This window comes from Protopterus annectens, chromosome 11.part0, assembly GCF_019279795.1.
Source record: "Protopterus annectens isolate FY-2018-M chromosome 11.part0, PAN1.0, whole genome shotgun sequence".
Lineage (NCBI taxonomy): Eukaryota > Metazoa > Chordata > Ceratodontiformes > Protopteridae > Protopterus > Protopterus annectens.
This window is the reverse complement of record NC_056745.1, coordinates 1,467,042,601-1,467,060,076: the sequence shown is the minus strand read 5'-3', so window position 1 is coordinate 1,467,060,076 and position 17,476 is coordinate 1,467,042,601. Positions and strand designations below refer to the sequence as shown.

General features: G+C 40.6%; 1 protein-coding gene across 5 annotated transcripts in view; it reads right to left on the bottom strand.

Annotated features, from left to right (window-relative positions):
- The window catches only part of ASB15 (ankyrin repeat and SOCS box containing 15), a 520,090-nt gene that overhangs the window by 295,930 nt on the left and 206,684 nt on the right, over positions 1 to 17,476 (bottom strand). For all 5 annotated transcript variants that reach the window (XM_044088770.1, XM_044088771.1, XM_044088774.1 and 2 more), the window contains one exon: positions 8,857 to 9,102. In XM_044088770.1, the coding sequence (XP_043944705.1) occupies positions 8,857 to 9,102 (246 nt within the window). The remainder of the gene's footprint in view (positions 1 to 8,856; positions 9,103 to 17,476) is intronic.

Here is a 17,476-nt window from a genome sequence, read left to right as displayed (position 1 = left end):
AGGAAATTGCATTCGATATTTTTACTCCTTTCATGGAAAGACAGTTCCTGCAAACATCAGGCCTCATTTCACAAGGGCCACAGCCACCACTACAGTCTTCCTAAGAGGGGTGGCTACCAAGGACATTTTAGAAGCTGCTACATGGAGCTCCGTGCATACATTTGACAAACATTACAATTTACCTTTATACTCCAGATCCAGAGCGGGTTTTGCTACAGCAGTCCTGCAGGGGATCTTAACTACACCATCCTTTTCTTAGTACCTCCTCCCCCAGATTGGCTATGGTATTCTACCCATATGTTATGACTGCAGATGCATCCTTGAAGGACATAGTACAGTTTTGTACCTACCATAAATGTAGATGTCCGATAGGTATGCATCTGCAGTCAGGGTTACCCTCCCTCCTTCCCCTCTGTGGTATTCCTAGGGTACTTACCCCTCCATTAGCTAGCTGGGGGATCTATTATGGTGTATTTGTTTGTATATATATGTATATATTTTTTGAAAATGTTTGGAATTTTACTGCATTCCTACAAATTTAGCCTTCCTAGAGGGCACCTGGCATCTGGGGCAAGAAACACTGAGGAAAATGGCGTCGGCTGATGCTTTTATACCCCAGACGCTCTGACGTCAGGGAAAGTGCGACATCAGCCGAGGCCAGACCCAGACTTTGGAATCCGGCCGACCGAAGGGCTGCCTGAGGCAGGACAACCCATATGTTATGACTGCAGATGCATACCTATCGGACATCTACATTTATGGTAGGTACAAAACTGTACTTTTTCCTGAATGTCTTTGTACAATCCAGATAAAATCTGAGTTGCCTGTGCACATCCAAAGAATGCAGTATTCTTTCCCCCTTGTTCTGAGGGTTAGGGAAGAAGGTGGGCAGGCAGACGGCCTGGTTGATGGTAACATCTGAAACCACCTTTGGCATGAAGGAGGGATTGGTTCTCAGGGAGACCCTGTCTGCATGGAAGATGATAAATGGCTCAATGGCCATTAAGGCTTGAAGCTCTGACTCTCTCCTGGCTGAAGTAATAGCCAGGATAAAGGCAGTCTTCCAAGAGAGGTACTTTAGTTCTGAGGATGCTGCAGGCTCGAAGGGAGACAGAGTAAGCTTTTCTAAAACATAGTTCAAGTCCCAGGCTGGTGTGGACTGTCTCCTGGGAGGCCTGATATTAGAGGCCCCTCTAAGGAATTGTTTGATAAGAGGGTGGGAGAACAATGGCTGTTCTCTATCAAAGTGTGCCAAAATGGCAGAGGCATGGATCTTTATGGAGAAAAGAGACCCTTATTAAGAAGCTTAGCAAGATAATCTAGAATAAGTGGAATGGAGGGCATATGTATGTCTGCCCCCTTGGACTGGCTCCAAGAGCAGAATCTTTTCCATTTTCCAGCGTAAGATTTTCTGGTGCTGGGCCTTCTGGCTTCAGTGATGATGTCAAGGACTTGCTTGCTTAGCATAGATTCCCTCTTGGTTTTGGTGGAATAAGTCATGCTGAGAGCTTGAGTAGCTGAAAGTCTGGGTGTAGCATTGCCCCCCCTCCCCCCCCAGGATAGCAGGTGAGGTATCAGAGGTAGCTGCCAGGGGGGCTGGTGAGATAGGCTGCGCAGCAGTGGGTACCAATGCTGCCTGGGCCAATCTGGGGCAATGAGTATTGCTCTTGGTTTTTTCTCCCTTATCTTGATTAGTACTTCTGGAATGAGAGGTAGATGTGAGAATGCATACACAAAGAGGGTATTCCAAGGGAGGGTCAGGGCATCGACCTTCCAGGCCAAGTGAAGGTACTCCCTGGTGCAGAATTTCTGTACTTGATGATTTAGATGAGAGCCAAAGAGGTCCACTTGGAGGGTCCCCTATGTCTGGGTAATTTGCAGAAAATTGTCTCTGTGGATTTGCCATTCATGTGGGTCCAGCAGGTTTCTGCCTAGGTGGTCTGCCAGGGTGTTGTTGATGCCCAGTAGTTATTAGGCTATAAGATGTAGTCCCACGGATGATGCTGCTAGCCACAGGCTCATGGCTAGTCTGCACAGGGGCTAAGACTGAATCCATCCCTGTTTATTGATGTACCACATGACTGTGGTGTTGTCTGTTTTTATGAGAAGAACCCCTGGTTTGAGGTAGGATTTGAAGGATGCCACAGAGTTTTGTATTGCTATCATTTCCTTTTAGTTGATGTGCAAGGGTAGTATTTGTGCATCCCAGAGACCTTGGGCGCATCTGCCTTCTAGGTGGGCATCCCAGGATATGTCCAAAGCATCTGTAGTTATGGTCTGGTCTGATGGATGGAGGGTTAATGGAAGTCCCTTGTTCAGGGCACTGCCCTGGGCCCACCAGAGGAACTCAGATCTTATGCATGGGATCACAGGCAGGGCGGTGTCCAGAGGTTGTGAGTGTTGACACCATAGGTTCTTTAGATACCAGTGAATTTTCCTCATGTGTAGTCTAGCCAGAGGTACCAGGGGGATGCATGAGGCCATGTACCAAGAGCTTGTAGGAACTTCATGGCAGAAAGCTGTGTTTGGGAGGCCAGAGTAGTGAAGTATTTTGGTAGGAAACTTTGTTTTTCTGGGGGAAGAAAGGCCATTTGCTGTTATGTGCCGAATAAGGCTCCCAGAAATATGATTTTCCTGGTAGGTGTCTGTTTTGATTTCCTTTCATTGATAGTGAACCCCAGAGAGGTGAGTAGGGTTTTTACAAATGAGAAGTGCTGCAGGAGCAGTTCTATTGTAGTCTGCCTGGATGAGACAGTCGTCCAAGTAAGGGTAAATCTGTACATTGTTTTGCCTGCAAAAGGCAATGGCAGGAGCTAGACATTTGGTGAATACCCTGGGAGCAGTAGATAAGCCAAAGGGCAAAGCAGAAAATTAAAAGTGTAGTGATCCTGCTCTGAAGTGCAGGAATTTTCTGCATGATTCCCTTATTGGGATGTGCAGGTAAGCATCCTTTAGGTCTAAGGTGACCATCCAAGCTTTGTTTGGCAGCATTGGTAGAAGCTGCTGTAAGGTAAGCATTTTGAATTTTGAGATTACCGGGAAGGTATTGAGAAAGGATAGGTCCAGGATAGGCTGACAATTCCCCTCTTTCCTGGGAAAAAGGAATAGTCCAGAATAGAATCATTTTGCAACTTGTTCTGGAGGTACAGGTTCTACTGCCCCTGGGGATATAGGTTTTGCACTTGTTTTAGTGCTTCTGCCCACTGGTTTGGAGGTAGGTCTGGGTACCCTCTTGGAGGTGGTAGTTTTTGGAAATTGAATTTGTACCTCTGAGCAATGATTTTTAAGACCCACTGAACTTTTGTTATAGAGTTCCAATTTTCTCTGCACAGAGATAACCTTCCTCCTAGCTTTTGGAGTGGTGGAGGGAGGCAGAGATGGGAAAGGTAGTCATTGAGAGTTTTTTCCATACAGGGTTGCTTTTGAACTCCCTGCTCTAGTGTTTGAGGGAGGCCACTGTTTTGTTCTGCTGGCCCTGAGTTTGAGTCCTGGTGAGTCTGTCCCTACGGGTTTTGCCTTGTGCCTGCCTGTTTGGTGCAGGAAAGGACCAGTGTTTAGAGGGAAATTTTTTGCTGAACCTAGGAGGTTGTACTTGAAGAAAATCTGCAACAGTCTGCATCGCTTTTGCTTTGTCTTAAGTACCTCTTCAGTTTTCTGTCCAAACAAGCGATCTTGATCAAGAGGTACATCCATGATTTTAGCTTTGACATGATCAGGGAGAGGTTGTTCCTTCAGCCATGCATGTCTCCTAATAACAAATCCTGTCACTGCTGCCCTGCTAGAAGCTTCTAGGGCATCAAATCCACAGTGCAAGGAGAGCTTTGCCACCTGAGATGAATAGTTGCAGAGGAATATATATATATATATATATATATATATATATATATATATATATATATATATATATATACTTTTTTTACCCCATCTGTCCAGGGCTCTGGATTGTTTGTGTGAGGGAGTAGGATTCTTTGCAGAGGTAGCCTTAACTCCCTTAGGTCCCTGAGTAATCACCTCTGGATCTGCTATAGGATTTCTGTAGAGGAATTTATGTGAGTTTGGTACCCTGTAGTATCTGTCAGATTTTCTGGGGGCAGGTGGAAGGGTGTCAGGGGTAAGGCTGGATTCTTGGTAAACATCATCTACCACCTCCAAGATGGATGGGATGGCTAGAGGCCTGTGCTGGGGTCAGTCCAGAAACTCTCTTAGTCTTTTCTTGGATTGAGGGAAATCAGTTGATTCCCATTGGAAGTGTTCCCTGAGGGTGTGGAGGGTTTCCCCAAAGGAAAAGTCCTCCGGATGTGATGCAGAAGGAATAGATTCTTCTGCATCTGAGTCTTCATAGGCAGTAAAAGGATTTCCCTCTTCAAAAACAGAGGAGGCAGATCCCTCTGAGTCTAAATCTGATTAGATGTCTGGAGAAGGTTCCCTTCTCCTTTTGGCTGGTGTGGCCTGATTACCCCAGATGAAAGTGATGAGATCCTCCACCATTTTAAACATTCTAGTTTGAGGAGATGGAGGAGTAGTGGAATGGAGACTTTTTGCTGTTTTCTTTGGAGTAGCTGTAAGTCTGGCCTGAAGAATATCCCTCAGTGCTATCAGTGTGTTAGTCGAAGAGAGGGTGAAGGCCTTGAAGTGGATTCCGAAGTGCGAGCGGTATCCTTGGAGGCCAGTACCTGCGTACCGGCTCCGGACCCAACCGAGGCAGACACAGCCAAAAGCTCATTAGACGATGCAGTTTTCTGTGGCATACAGGACTCCAGAAGGGTCTCAGTAGAGGCCTGCAAAGTAATTGAGTCAGGCATCAGGGGCTGTGAAAGCACCTCACTGATTTCCAAAGAACTGACAACCCTTTTAGCGGTGGTGTCGTCAGAAGGCTTGGCCTTATGCGGTCTGTCTCTATGCTTATCTTTATGTTTTTTCAGAAGATCTGCAGTTTGCTGACTGATGGACATCATATCGGTAATCGAAGATGGAAGACGAAAATATCTGGCTACAAACAGAGCTCTATGATGAATAGATCTAGCGTTAAAGAGGGCACAGAACTGACAGGGGGGTACATTGTGATCTGGGCCTAAGTAAGTGACACAGTAAGAATGGAAGTCTCGGTGTGGTATTTGCTTACCAAAGGTGAGACAGTTATTGACTTTTTCAGACATCGGTTAGTGCAAGAAAAAGGAAAGATCCCCAACAGGGTACTTATCTTTAGACATTTTCAGCTGAAGTTCAAAATCTGGAAACAGCTGACCGGCACTGTTGCAAATTGCTTCTTCTATGGGCTCCACAGCAAGAAAGATTGAGGTAATGGCGTTGCCTGCTCTCCTTTATATCTCGGACGACCTGACGTCATCCAGCAAGTGACAGCAGCCGACGCACAAAACCTTAACTCTGGTATTCAGACTGACTAAGGGCTACCACAGCATGGATAACCTAATAGTTAGGATTGTAGCAGTGAAAAATGAAGAACATCATATTGGAGAAATAGGTATGTATCACAGAGAATGCATCTTCTATGGATCCGTCTTCCTCTTCACATAAAGCAAAGTACTTCTTTTACTATACTCAAATGAAAATTGAATAAATGGATGGGAAACCACAAATTCATGACTGTTTTAGCAAACATGTCCCTCGTGGAGAGGGACAGCAAATAAATGTGATGAAATACCCTTGTTCCACCTGCCTTATTCACTCACAAAATATAAGGGCTACATACTAAAGTGGGAATGTAAGGCGAGGCTTCTTAAAATCCTCATATATCAGTAGCCTAGTAAGTAGCTATGAACGGTTTACCATTAAAATGTTGTTGTGCAATTGCATGGCTATGAAATATTCGAACAACAGATGTTCAAATGCTTCATATTTCAGCAGGTTACGTGAGCAAACATTATAATTGCGAATGGACTGTGCATTCGCAATTATAATGTTCGCTCATGTAAAAGGATCGCTGTACAGTGCAGTCAGAGAAATACATCCCTTTTCTCACTGTAGTGCGATCTCGGAGTTGGAATATTAAGTTGGGGGGTGGGGGGTGCAGGGGGGCTTACCCCCCTGCGTAAAAGTGATTTTAGGTTAGCTAGTTAGGGAGTTATGGGAAGGGTGGGATTGCTGTTAAGTGTCAAATGTTGTGAGTGACATATTCGACATTAACAGCTGTTTTCCGACATTAGGAGCATTTGGAATTGTGTACTTTCGGCAAAAGACTTCGCTAATAAGTACACTTTTTTTTTTATTTTCGAAATTATGATAGTAAACACCTATGAACATATGAAGCTATGGTCCATTTCAAGTACTAAACAACAAGTAAGAGTATGCCTCCATCTGGTCAGGTCCTATAAGAAGATTGTGACTCACTCTGCAATTACAGCTAGCCCCTTAACTGGCTTAACAAAACAGAAAATGCCCCTAAGGATAAGAAAGTCAGTAGAAGTAGATAATGCTTTCAAAATGTTTTGTCTAAAAGAATCTATGTTCAGAGCTAACACTGCCATCCCCAGACTTTAGTAAATCATTTCTAATGTACGCAGATGTCACAAACATGGGTCTGGGGTCCATGTTCTAAGCCATATCTCTCAACTGTACATATTTTCGCAGAATGTCCAGATTCTGGCCTCATATTTTTGGTCTGTTTTTCATATACTTGTGGTTTTCTGGCAAATTAGCTGTAAATCATTACAGATTGAAGTTAGAAAACAATGACAAGCATTTGAGTTTCAGACTTCATATCCTTCAGAAAATTCAGGTTAATGCAAAACATGTTATTCTATCAACTTTCTAAATTTGTAAGAGCAATATTTAAAAAATGTCTCTATTTTTGGGCCTTTGTCCCACTTTTATTTATGGCTTTGTCCAGATTTGTTATCTAAGAGGTAGAGAGGCATAGTTCTAACAGCTTTGGGATAGGGAATAGCACCCTGTTTGTTACTTAAGCTATTAATTACAGAGGGCTGACAGGAAATATTCCACAAATGTGAGGATGTGTTTAGTTATAAAATAACTTCCCTTAAACACCATTTACTCAGAAGAAGGTTCAGACTGATACCCGATCATGTCCCCCATATGTGACATCATAAGCAATACAACGGCAATACCAAACTTTGTTGGCGGGATCTCCCTCTTCAGCCATGTAAATTCAATGTCAAATATCGAACTAGCTTAACACATAATACCAATGGCCCACTAAGGATTTACAAGCTACCAAATGAGCATTAAACCAGGGTTTTCTAGTTGGAAGGGGTCATTGAACCATGATGTGGTGGTTCTCACAAGTTGGAAGTGTACAAGGACCTCAAAAAGTTGTAAATAGCTATGTAAATGATGTTTACAGCAGTATTATACAGAATGTGTTGTAATTAGAGTGATGTTACTTTAAGTGGAGTGTTTCTGTTAAAATGTACTTGTTTCTTTAAGAATAGAGAGATGTATTAGGAGAACAGGTTTGATCAATGAGCTATTGAATACAATATAAATAGAGGATTGAGAGAAGTCCAGTCAGAGGGTAGTTGCCCTTTGTGGAAAGGGTAGTGGTGTCCAGTGCAGCATCTCTGGGAGACAAAATCAAACAAAGTGATGGAAGACCTTAAAGAAGAAGAAGTAGCAGGAAAATTATTCCTGCTAGAGGAATCGGACAGAGCTACCAAAAGAGATGGTCTTGCTGCATCACAGGACTGTGTTAAAGGTACTTACCATGTTTATGTTGAAACCACAAGACTTTGCTTTTATATGGAAGACCCTACCTTTCATTTTGCTTGCTTATAGTAAACTGCTTCTTTATAAGAATGGGTGCATCAGCTATTTTACTCTGCAACCCATATATAATATAAGTATAACAGTACACTATCAAAATTTCAAAAACATTTTTGCGACTAATTACTTACTGAAAAAACATTATTGAAATTAACAATAGTGACCAATCAAAATAACAAAACAAAAATATCAACAATTTGAAATTGAATTGTTGACATTTTTTGAACTTACCTTAACATCCGGTGACATTCAACAGACATTTTGCAGGGGGGCAAGCCCCTCTGCACCCCCATACCCCCTGCTATTTATATATTACAACTTCAAGATCGCACTGCAGTGAGAAAAAGGGCAAAGTTCCTGATCCTCAGGGTAGTGTGATCTCCAATCAATATATCGATCTCACAAAAGCGAATGCACACTAGCTTTTGCTGTTTTGAGTTCAACATTTTCAAATCACTTTTATGAAACTGTGATAAACTGACTTTCGACAATCAAAGTTTGCATAACGGCATTCGAAATTTTGATAGTAAGCCAAATATAACATGTACTTACATACACACGCACATGCATTTATACCACTTCTAATGATATAATCATCCAACAATATTCTCAGTAACGACATCACTTCACATAATTCATAATTTGAACTAGCAGGAGTGATATATGTGGCGACACACAAAATGAGTTACACTGACTCAGTGTAAGAAGTATATGGCAGAAAAGCCTCTCACATATCTGTATGCAAAGGTCAATATATGTTTCACCCTCCAATGTGCTGTCAGAGTCAAGACCCAATAAAGAACCGCCATATGTTGGATTCTCCATACTTCTTCAAGCTGGTAATGCTCACCTTACCAAAGTACATTGTTAAACTCATGAGAGGTACAGATATTCTTAATGTGAACAACATAATCATCCTTCACTCCTTCAGCACCCTCATCTCTGTAATGAAATGCTTGCACGTTTTATGCCTTGAAAAAGAATATATATATTGCATACAAAAACAGCGGATGCAGTACACTGTGGTACAAGTTAAAAACATAACAGTGAATAAGAACAAACTAATATGTCATGCAGCGGAATACTACTCAACAAGCTCACCCAACGATTACCCACCTTTATGGATGAGAAGCTCCAGTGCATCTGTCTGTCCATATTCTGCAGCAACTCCTAAGGGTGTGACACCATATCCATCTCGGAGATTCACACTTTCGCCGGTTTTTAGGAGAAGGTTAATGATGTCACTGCGGCCCTGCTTCGCGGCTTCATGCAGTGCTGTCCATCTCTTTGCACAGGGCTGGCTTATGCAGGCACCATATTCTATTAGGCTTGCTATCATTTCGTAGGACCCAATTCTGGAAGCTTAAAAACAATTAAAAACTACATTTTATTAATTCAGGGCATTTTAATTTTAAATAAATTCTGATAGAAATAAAATCCAAAGTTCTTTTAGCTGTATTAAAACCTGTTCTAATATTTGGTGCAACCACACGGTATAATGATGCATTAAAACAAGAAATAAAACCTAAAAAAAGATGTGATTTATTGAAAAATAATAACCCTTCCAAATGAGGCATAGGTGTACTATAAAAACTTCTAAACCAAAAATGAGTACACCAAATGGACAGGAGAAATGACCTCTTAATCCAAAGGCATTTAAAAAAAAAGATTTATTCCACTCAAGTATGACCCTCAAATACATTAAGCTTAAGCACAAAATACGGTTAAGAATATCTTTTTATCTCACAAGACAAAGCAAACCAGGACTTCATCAGAGTTAGTCCAGTTGCCAACATACAAAGAATGTATAACATCCAACCCAAATCACATGATCCAAAAAATAATTAGCTTTAAATATAAAGCATAATTAATTTTCTCACAAATGTACACAGTAAAAGTATAAAAAAGTGTATCCAAGCACTAGTATAATAAATGTTACTTTGTATAATATATATATATATATATATATATATATATATATATATATATGTATATATATATGTATATATATATATATATATATATATATATATATGTGTGTGTGTGTGTGTGTGTGTGTGTGTGTGTGTGTGTGTGTATATATATATATATATATATATATATATATATATATATATATATATATTTATATCTATATATATATATCAATATATATATATATATATATATATATATGGGTCTACTTCTATTCGCTGACAGCCCATTTCACTGAAACCCATTTCGTTGACAGCTCATTTCATTGACAAAAGTATTCAAGGCAAAAACCTGGGTTTTGCCCCCCTCCCCACTGTTGTGCGACTGTGGAGTTGTTATATATAGTTGGGGGTGTGTGGGGGGCACAGCCCCCCACATTGAGGGGTGTGGGGGGTGCAGCCCCCCACCTAGAATGTTTGTCAATGAAATGAGCTGTCAACGAAATGGGTTTCAGTGAAATGGGCTGTCAGCGAATAGAAGTAGACCCATATATATATATATATATATATATATATATATATATATATATATATATCTCAAAGGAAAAATATACTTTAAAAATGATCAATACACGGTAGGTTCAGGTTAAGGCACTTTAATCTTGCAGTAAGGAGACAAAAACGTGCTAATACAGAGTTTGTCTAACTAGAATCAGGAAATGCAAGCGTTTTTATACATTTTCTAATATGACATTGCCTACCAAGCTGACGTAGTGAATCACAAGTTTTGTCATCATCATTTCGTAGTGATTGTTTTTACAATATTCTGCTGGTACTATCAATTTTTGTGAGAAACTTCCTAAGAAAAACAATGTGGCCTTGGCTACCACCAGTTAGATATATGCAATGTTACCATTCAAGGTACTATGGCTAATTCGAGCACAAAGCAAGCATAGATTGCAGTTAATTTCTCTAACAGTCCTTTGTCTATGTTATCTCTAACTTCTGCAGCTGTGCATGTCCTCATACTTCGAACAGAGCTGATTGTTTAAAATCATTACATTACAGAATATAGCATTGTTCATTCATTTCTTCCTGACCTAGCAGATAATCACCTGCTTCTCAAGTACATTTCCAAAAGGCATAAACATGAATATTGCTGTGCTAGCAATTACTAGGTCAGAGGGCATCTTGCAAGTTTCAGAAAGCACACTGCAGTTTCAAAAGCATCTTTTAGTCTCATATGAAACTCAACTGTATATAAAATAGTGCATATAAAATAGAATGAAAAACGTGTTAACTTATTTTGTTTCTAATTAGCATTAAGCACACACATTAATACATATTTTTCTGACATTTCCCCCGTTAATACTTTTTAATTCTATTTTCAAAAGAATAAACAGTTTGCTTCTTCTCCTAACCTCTTCCATTCAGGATTTGCAGTTAAGTCATTCAGTTTAAACTTATGAAAGTGTTTCACATTCTAACAATTCTTCAATTTCAGTACTTTGATACAAAGTCTCAGAAACTGATATATCTATAAATTCTTTGATTAACTTTTTCATGCAGGGAATACCACAACAAATGCATGCTCCTAATAGGAGTAATCTCACACAAATGGCAATCAGGATGTTCATTAGAATGGAACCCCACCCCCCAAACAAATTCTGGAAAAAGTCTGTCAGAGGGTTTGGGCCTGGTTTAGTCATGGCCGACACTTGCTGTATCACCTCAAGGTGGTTGTTTATCTCATGTTGATGATCAGGTTTATACGCACAACACTCTTCTTTGATTAAAGCGCACGTACCACCTCTCGCCGCTAGGGTGAAGTCAACAGCCATACGGTTTTGGAGCACTACAGTTCTCATAGCATTCAGTTCATCAGTTAGCAATTCAAGAGCAGAAAAAGTTGCATTACTCATTACTTTGAGAAGTTTAGACAGTTTTTGCAGCTCCCAAATCGATTTCACTGCGCCATATGCAGATAATATGCCTGCCCACGATATGACAGCATCACTCAAGTCCATGTGCGTCAGCTTGGTACCCACAGTATGATGGTCTTTCCAGCTCACCTCGATCCGTCCCACTGGATTCTCAGGCTTTCTGACAGCTTTCTTGGCTACATCTCGGGTATTTCGAATATTTCCCTGAGGCAAAACTGCAGTGTGTCGTATGGCCGGAACCAGGTACTCCAAAAAACAACTGCCGGACCAATTCTCGGGTAACCATTTATATGCTTTCTTACCACACACAAAATAACACTCCTCTACCTTAGTAGTTACTTTGCTATGAAATGGCTGCCCTGCATGAAACATTTTTCTATTTATTACAGACAGTTGCTTAAAAAGTACAGGATTACATTACACTTCATTAATAGTCTTATGCATAGACTCAAGAAATGAGTCATAATTTGAATTACAAACTGTATCCATTCTGTTTGCTTTGGTATAACATTTGTAATGTACAGTCACATTGCACCTGCTCCAACCCACTTGAATTGTGTCATTCTTATAAAAACATACAATTCCCTTTTGTGTCACAGGCAAATACAGTGCTACCTTATCATGTGCTTTGATAGCTACGGTGTCATAAACCAAATTTTCCCAGGTCTCATTGACCCACTAGGGGGACTGCGGTCATTAGTAACCCCCCATATGCTGTTGGTATGGCTGTGCAAATCCAGCAATTCGAAACATTAAAAGTCTCAGCATACAGACGTGTAATTGCCTGATAAGTGTTAAAGTTCGGGTGCCAGTCTATGGTCGGCTCATCACGTTTGATCAGTTCAACTTTTGTGGCTGGGAAAAGGAAAGGCCACAACAAAAAGATCAATGTTATCAGTATGGCTATCAGAATAATCATGCAAATTTTCTGAGGTTGTTCTGCATATCTGTTTGCTCTATACCTGGTCATTGTGTTCTTGTTGTATAACAGTAACAAGGTTTTTGTCCAGTTCAAAGTTCTTAACCAGTTTACAGTGTGTCAAATGAATCCAGGATGCTCGCTCCGCGATCTTGACTGCAGTGGGTGTTGACAGTAGTCCCTGGTATGGCCCTTCCCACTTCGGAGAACTCCAGTTCTTTTTCTTCACCACCTTCACCCAGACCAATGCGCCTGGGGCTACTGCTGCTTCCGACGGTCTGCTTTTTATCTGAAACAGAATTTAACTGCAAAAGTTTGTTATTCAAAAATCGCCTCATATACCCTGCAAGTGAACTGTCAGCCTCCTGCTCTGCAGGCATGAGAGGTTTCCATTGAGGTGTATAATATGCCCTCCCAAACAGAACTTCAAAAGCAGTTAACCCCTTTTGCATTTGGAACAGTTCTCATACTCAACAGTGCCAGAGGTAAACAGTGCCCCCAGTTCTTTTGTGTCTCAGTAATCAATTTTCTAAGCTTGTTTTTCAAAACCCCATTATGCCTCTCTACTAATCCTGCAGATTGGGGGTGGTATGCTCAATGATTTTTCAGAGAAATCCCGAAATAATGACTAAGTTGTTGTATAGTTTGATTTACAAAGTGCGTGCCATTGTCACTATAAATCCTTTCCGGTATGCCAAATCTAGGAATAATTTCTTTAACGAGGACTTTTGCAACAGTAGGTGCATCTGGATTTTTAGTTGGAAAAGCTTCCACAGATTTGGAGAACATATCTATAATGACAAGGCAGTACTTCTTATTTTCGCATTTGTTCAGCTCTATAAAATCCATACAAATAGTATGGAACGGATATGGTGGTGTAGGGAAACTCCCTTGCTTAAGTTTTAATGCCCCTTGTGCATGATGCTTGTTACAAACATGGCATGCTGCACAAAAATTCTTTGTGTAGTTTGTAAATCCATACATCGTAAACACTCGATTCACTAACTGTACCATCCCCCCTGTTGAGACATGGCACTGCCCATGGCTCAACAAAGCTGCATATCTAAACAAGTTAGATGGTAAAATCAGTTTCTTTTCTTTGGAGATGTACAGTCCCTTCTCAAGGATTGCTCCTCGTTTTATCCACTTTTGTTTTTCTACATTTGTAGTAAGTGTCTGCATTGTTTTTAACATTTCTAGGTCTAAAAGCTCAGATGGTTGTAATTCTTCACTCAAAAGAAAAACTTCTGAAGCTGAAGCTGCTCGCTTTGCAGCTGTATCAGCCCTCGCATTACCTTTTGAAATTCTATCCTGTTGCTTGGTATGAGCTACGCATTTGCAAATAGCTACTTTCTGAGGTAACTGAATAGAGTCTAACAAGTGTAAAATAAATTGTGCATGATTAATTGGTTTACCAGTAGATGTTATCATTCCTCTATTTTTCCACTGCTGCGCAAAAACATGTACAATAGAAAAAGCATACTGGCTGTCAGTAAAAATGTTCACTCTTTTACCTTTTGCCAAGGTACATGCCCTTGTCAAAGCAATCAATTCTGCTGCTTGTGCCGATAAGTTGTGTAAGACTTTGCTTCTAAAATCTCGGTATCAGAAACTACTGCATACCCCACTAGATTCTGTCCTGCAGGACCCCTCCTGCACGAGCCGTCCACATAGTATGTCACCTCGGCATCATCCAAGGGAACATCTGTGAGATCTTTTCTAGGTAGTGTCTTTTGCTCAATCTCCTGCTGGCAGCAGTGTGGTTTGCCATTTGCAGGGGTTGGGAGCAAGGTTGACGGATTCAGAGTTGTGCATCGTTCAATTGTCATATGAGGTTGGCTCAACAGTATAGTCATACAGGAAAGATGTCTAGCAGGAGAAAGATATGCTACTTTTTTTTGCAGTAAAATAATCGCAACTGCATGAGGCACTCTCAATGTGAGAGGGTGGAACAGTACTACTGAGGCTGAAGCCTGCACTGCCATTGCAGCTGCGACTACTGCTTGTACACAGTAGGGCAATGATCGCGCCACTGGGTCTAGCTGTGATGAATAATAAGCTATGGAGCATTGTTTGTCCCCATGCTGTTGTGTTAACACTGATGTCATATAACCTTGCTTACAGTCTACAGTTTGGAAAAATCGTTTATGATAGTTTGGTAATCCTAAAACTAAGGAAGAAGCTATCAGTTGTTTTAGTTTGCAGAAAGCTGATTCTGGTGTCCACTGTAATAAATCTTGTGCTGCCATCGGCTTTTTGAATATCAGGTTAATCAGTGGAGCAGATTCCAAGGCATAGTTTGGAATCCAACTCTGACAAAAGTTAGTAGTACCCAGGAAGGACATCATTTCCTTCTTGGTAGTTGGTTTAGGTGCTTGTAATATTGCTGTTTTTCTGTCTTCATCTAATATTCTGCCTTCTTTGGATATTACATATCCCAGGTATTTGACCCGTTTTTTCTAAAATTGCAGTTTGTTCTTGTTTACCTTGTGTCCTTGAGTGGCTAAAAATTGTAATAATGCTATGGTATCCTCTCTGCATTCTTGCTGGGTGGGGGCTGCCAGCAGAATGTCGTCTACATAAAGTAAAATCTGACTGCCTTTCGGTGGGATAAATCCTGCCAGGTTACTTGCCATTTCTTGTGCGAATATTGTTGGACTTTCACAATATCCCTGTGGTAGTCTCGTATATGTATACCGTTTCCCCTGAAATGTAAATGCAAACCAATATTGGCTGTCAGGGTGTATCGGTATTGAGAAAAATGCATTGCTAATATCTACCACCGAAAAATACTTTTGTTGAGGTTTCAAATCATTCAATAAAGTGTGTGGATCTGGCACCATAGGTGCCCTGGGTATAACTGCGTCATTTACAGCTTGTAAATCTTGGACCATACGCCATTCTCCGTTTGCTTTCCTAACAGGAAATAAGGGTGTATTACATGGTGAATCAGGATTCTATCAAGACTCCTTTCTTAAGTAAGGCTGCTATTATAGGTTTGATTCCTATTTCTGCATCCCTTCTTAAGGGATACTGTCTCTTTTGAGGTCTGAATGCTGATTTTGGCGTGATAATGACTGGTCCTGCTGTATGAATAAGTCCTACATCTGATTTCCCTGTTGACCAGAGAGTCACTGGTATGTCTTGTAAGGCTTTTTTTTCTTCCTCTAGTAAGAGTGCTACTCAGCTATCCTCACTTGCCTGTGAGTGTACAGCTGGGTGTGTCTGCGTTATCCAATTTAATTTCTGCTTTTGTGCTCCCTGTCCAGAAAGTTCTAACTCTGTCTGCTTTTCCCACCTTGTGACTTTTTCTCCTAGGTCTGCCCACTTCAAATTTCTATCTTTAGTTAAACTTACATGTGGTAATTGATTAGATTTGTAAAGTGCTTGGAATTCCTGGGGCAATGAACAGCTTACTACACTGTTTCCTTCTGTGTCCCAGTACAAATTTCATAATACTAATCTGTTGGCATGGTTTCTAAACAGTTCTTGCTTATATTCTTTATCAGGTCCTGGTCTGTTACAGTAATATAGAGTGCAATGCAACAAATGCTGTTTATCAGTGTCAAGGGAGGGGGATTTACTGATGGCTACATTCATCAGTTCCTCGGTTACTGCCCCTGGACCAGTCGTAACTAAGTCCTGGCTGTACCAATAAAATGTTTCACCCTCCGGTCGCACTACAAAAGTATCCATTTGTCGTTGTTCTTCCATACCCTGCATAGTTGGAACTACGGCTATGCCAAATATCTGCATTAGGTCTCTGCCCAAGAGATCCACTGGGCATTTTGCAGAAACAACAATTTTGCTTTTCTGGGTCATCCCTGAAACTGGGTCAGTTATCGCTATGTTGTGGGAGAGTGGCTCCCGATACAGCTGTCCATTAGCTGCTTTCACTAATATGTAGTCAAGTGATTCTGAATTTTCTGGTAGTTTGGAAGGATGTATCAGGGTCTGTGAAGCCCCTGAGTCACACAGGAATTTAACTTCCCTCCCCTCTACCAGAAGTGTAACTTCCGGTTTTGTGTCTGCTAAGTAGAGCTCTAGGCTCAATAATGCTAAGTCCAAAATTTCATTTTCTTCATTATCTGTGAATTCATGTTCATCCTCTATTTCTTCTGTCACATCCTCTACCCCTTCTATCACATTTGCATTTGTCTTTTCTTGTGTATTCCTATCCAGTGATTCTTGACTATCATATAGTCATTCCTCACTCTCTTTGTCTTCTGTGGTTACCTTTTTATTTTGCCTACAATCCCTCGCTAAATGTCCCTTTTTCCCGCATTTAAAACATTCACCCCTTTTCTTTCTCTCTTCAAAGTCTTCTGATTGTTTATCAGATTGCTTGTTTCCCTGGGTATTCTTATTTCCCTTCTTCCCAGTTTGTATTACAAAGACTTCTGATCCGTCTTCTACTGCAAATACTTGAGTTTTCTTTTTCTTTTTGCTATTAAAATGCCTTTTGGAATGTCTTGCATATTCAAGTAATGACTGTAATCTACTTGTACGATGATCTACTATGTGCTTTGTAATAAAGCTGCTAATGAGTGCAATACTGCTTTTTAAAAATGCATTTTTTAACTGTTGCTCATATGGGGAATCATGTGTTTGGTCTTCAGGTACCTGCATTCCACAATGGTTATTAAAACATTCTAATAATCTGGCATAATATCTATCAACAGTTTCACCTTCTTGTTGTATGCACTGATTAATGCAAGTCCAATCAGCCCTAGGCTTCCATTTCTCAGAGATTCAGTCTGTCAGACCTTTCACTCTGTTGTCCAGTTCTGCGTTACTATGTGGGAGTGGTGTAAGCTCTGCGTCACGGGGATTCCAGTTGCCACTGATCATGTGCCAATCTGGACCTACGATTTGTCTAACTACTTTCTCTACTTTCTCTCCATTCAAATGGTAACTTAACCTCATGCCCTGTAAGTCTTCTAAGAATTTTCTAAAATTAA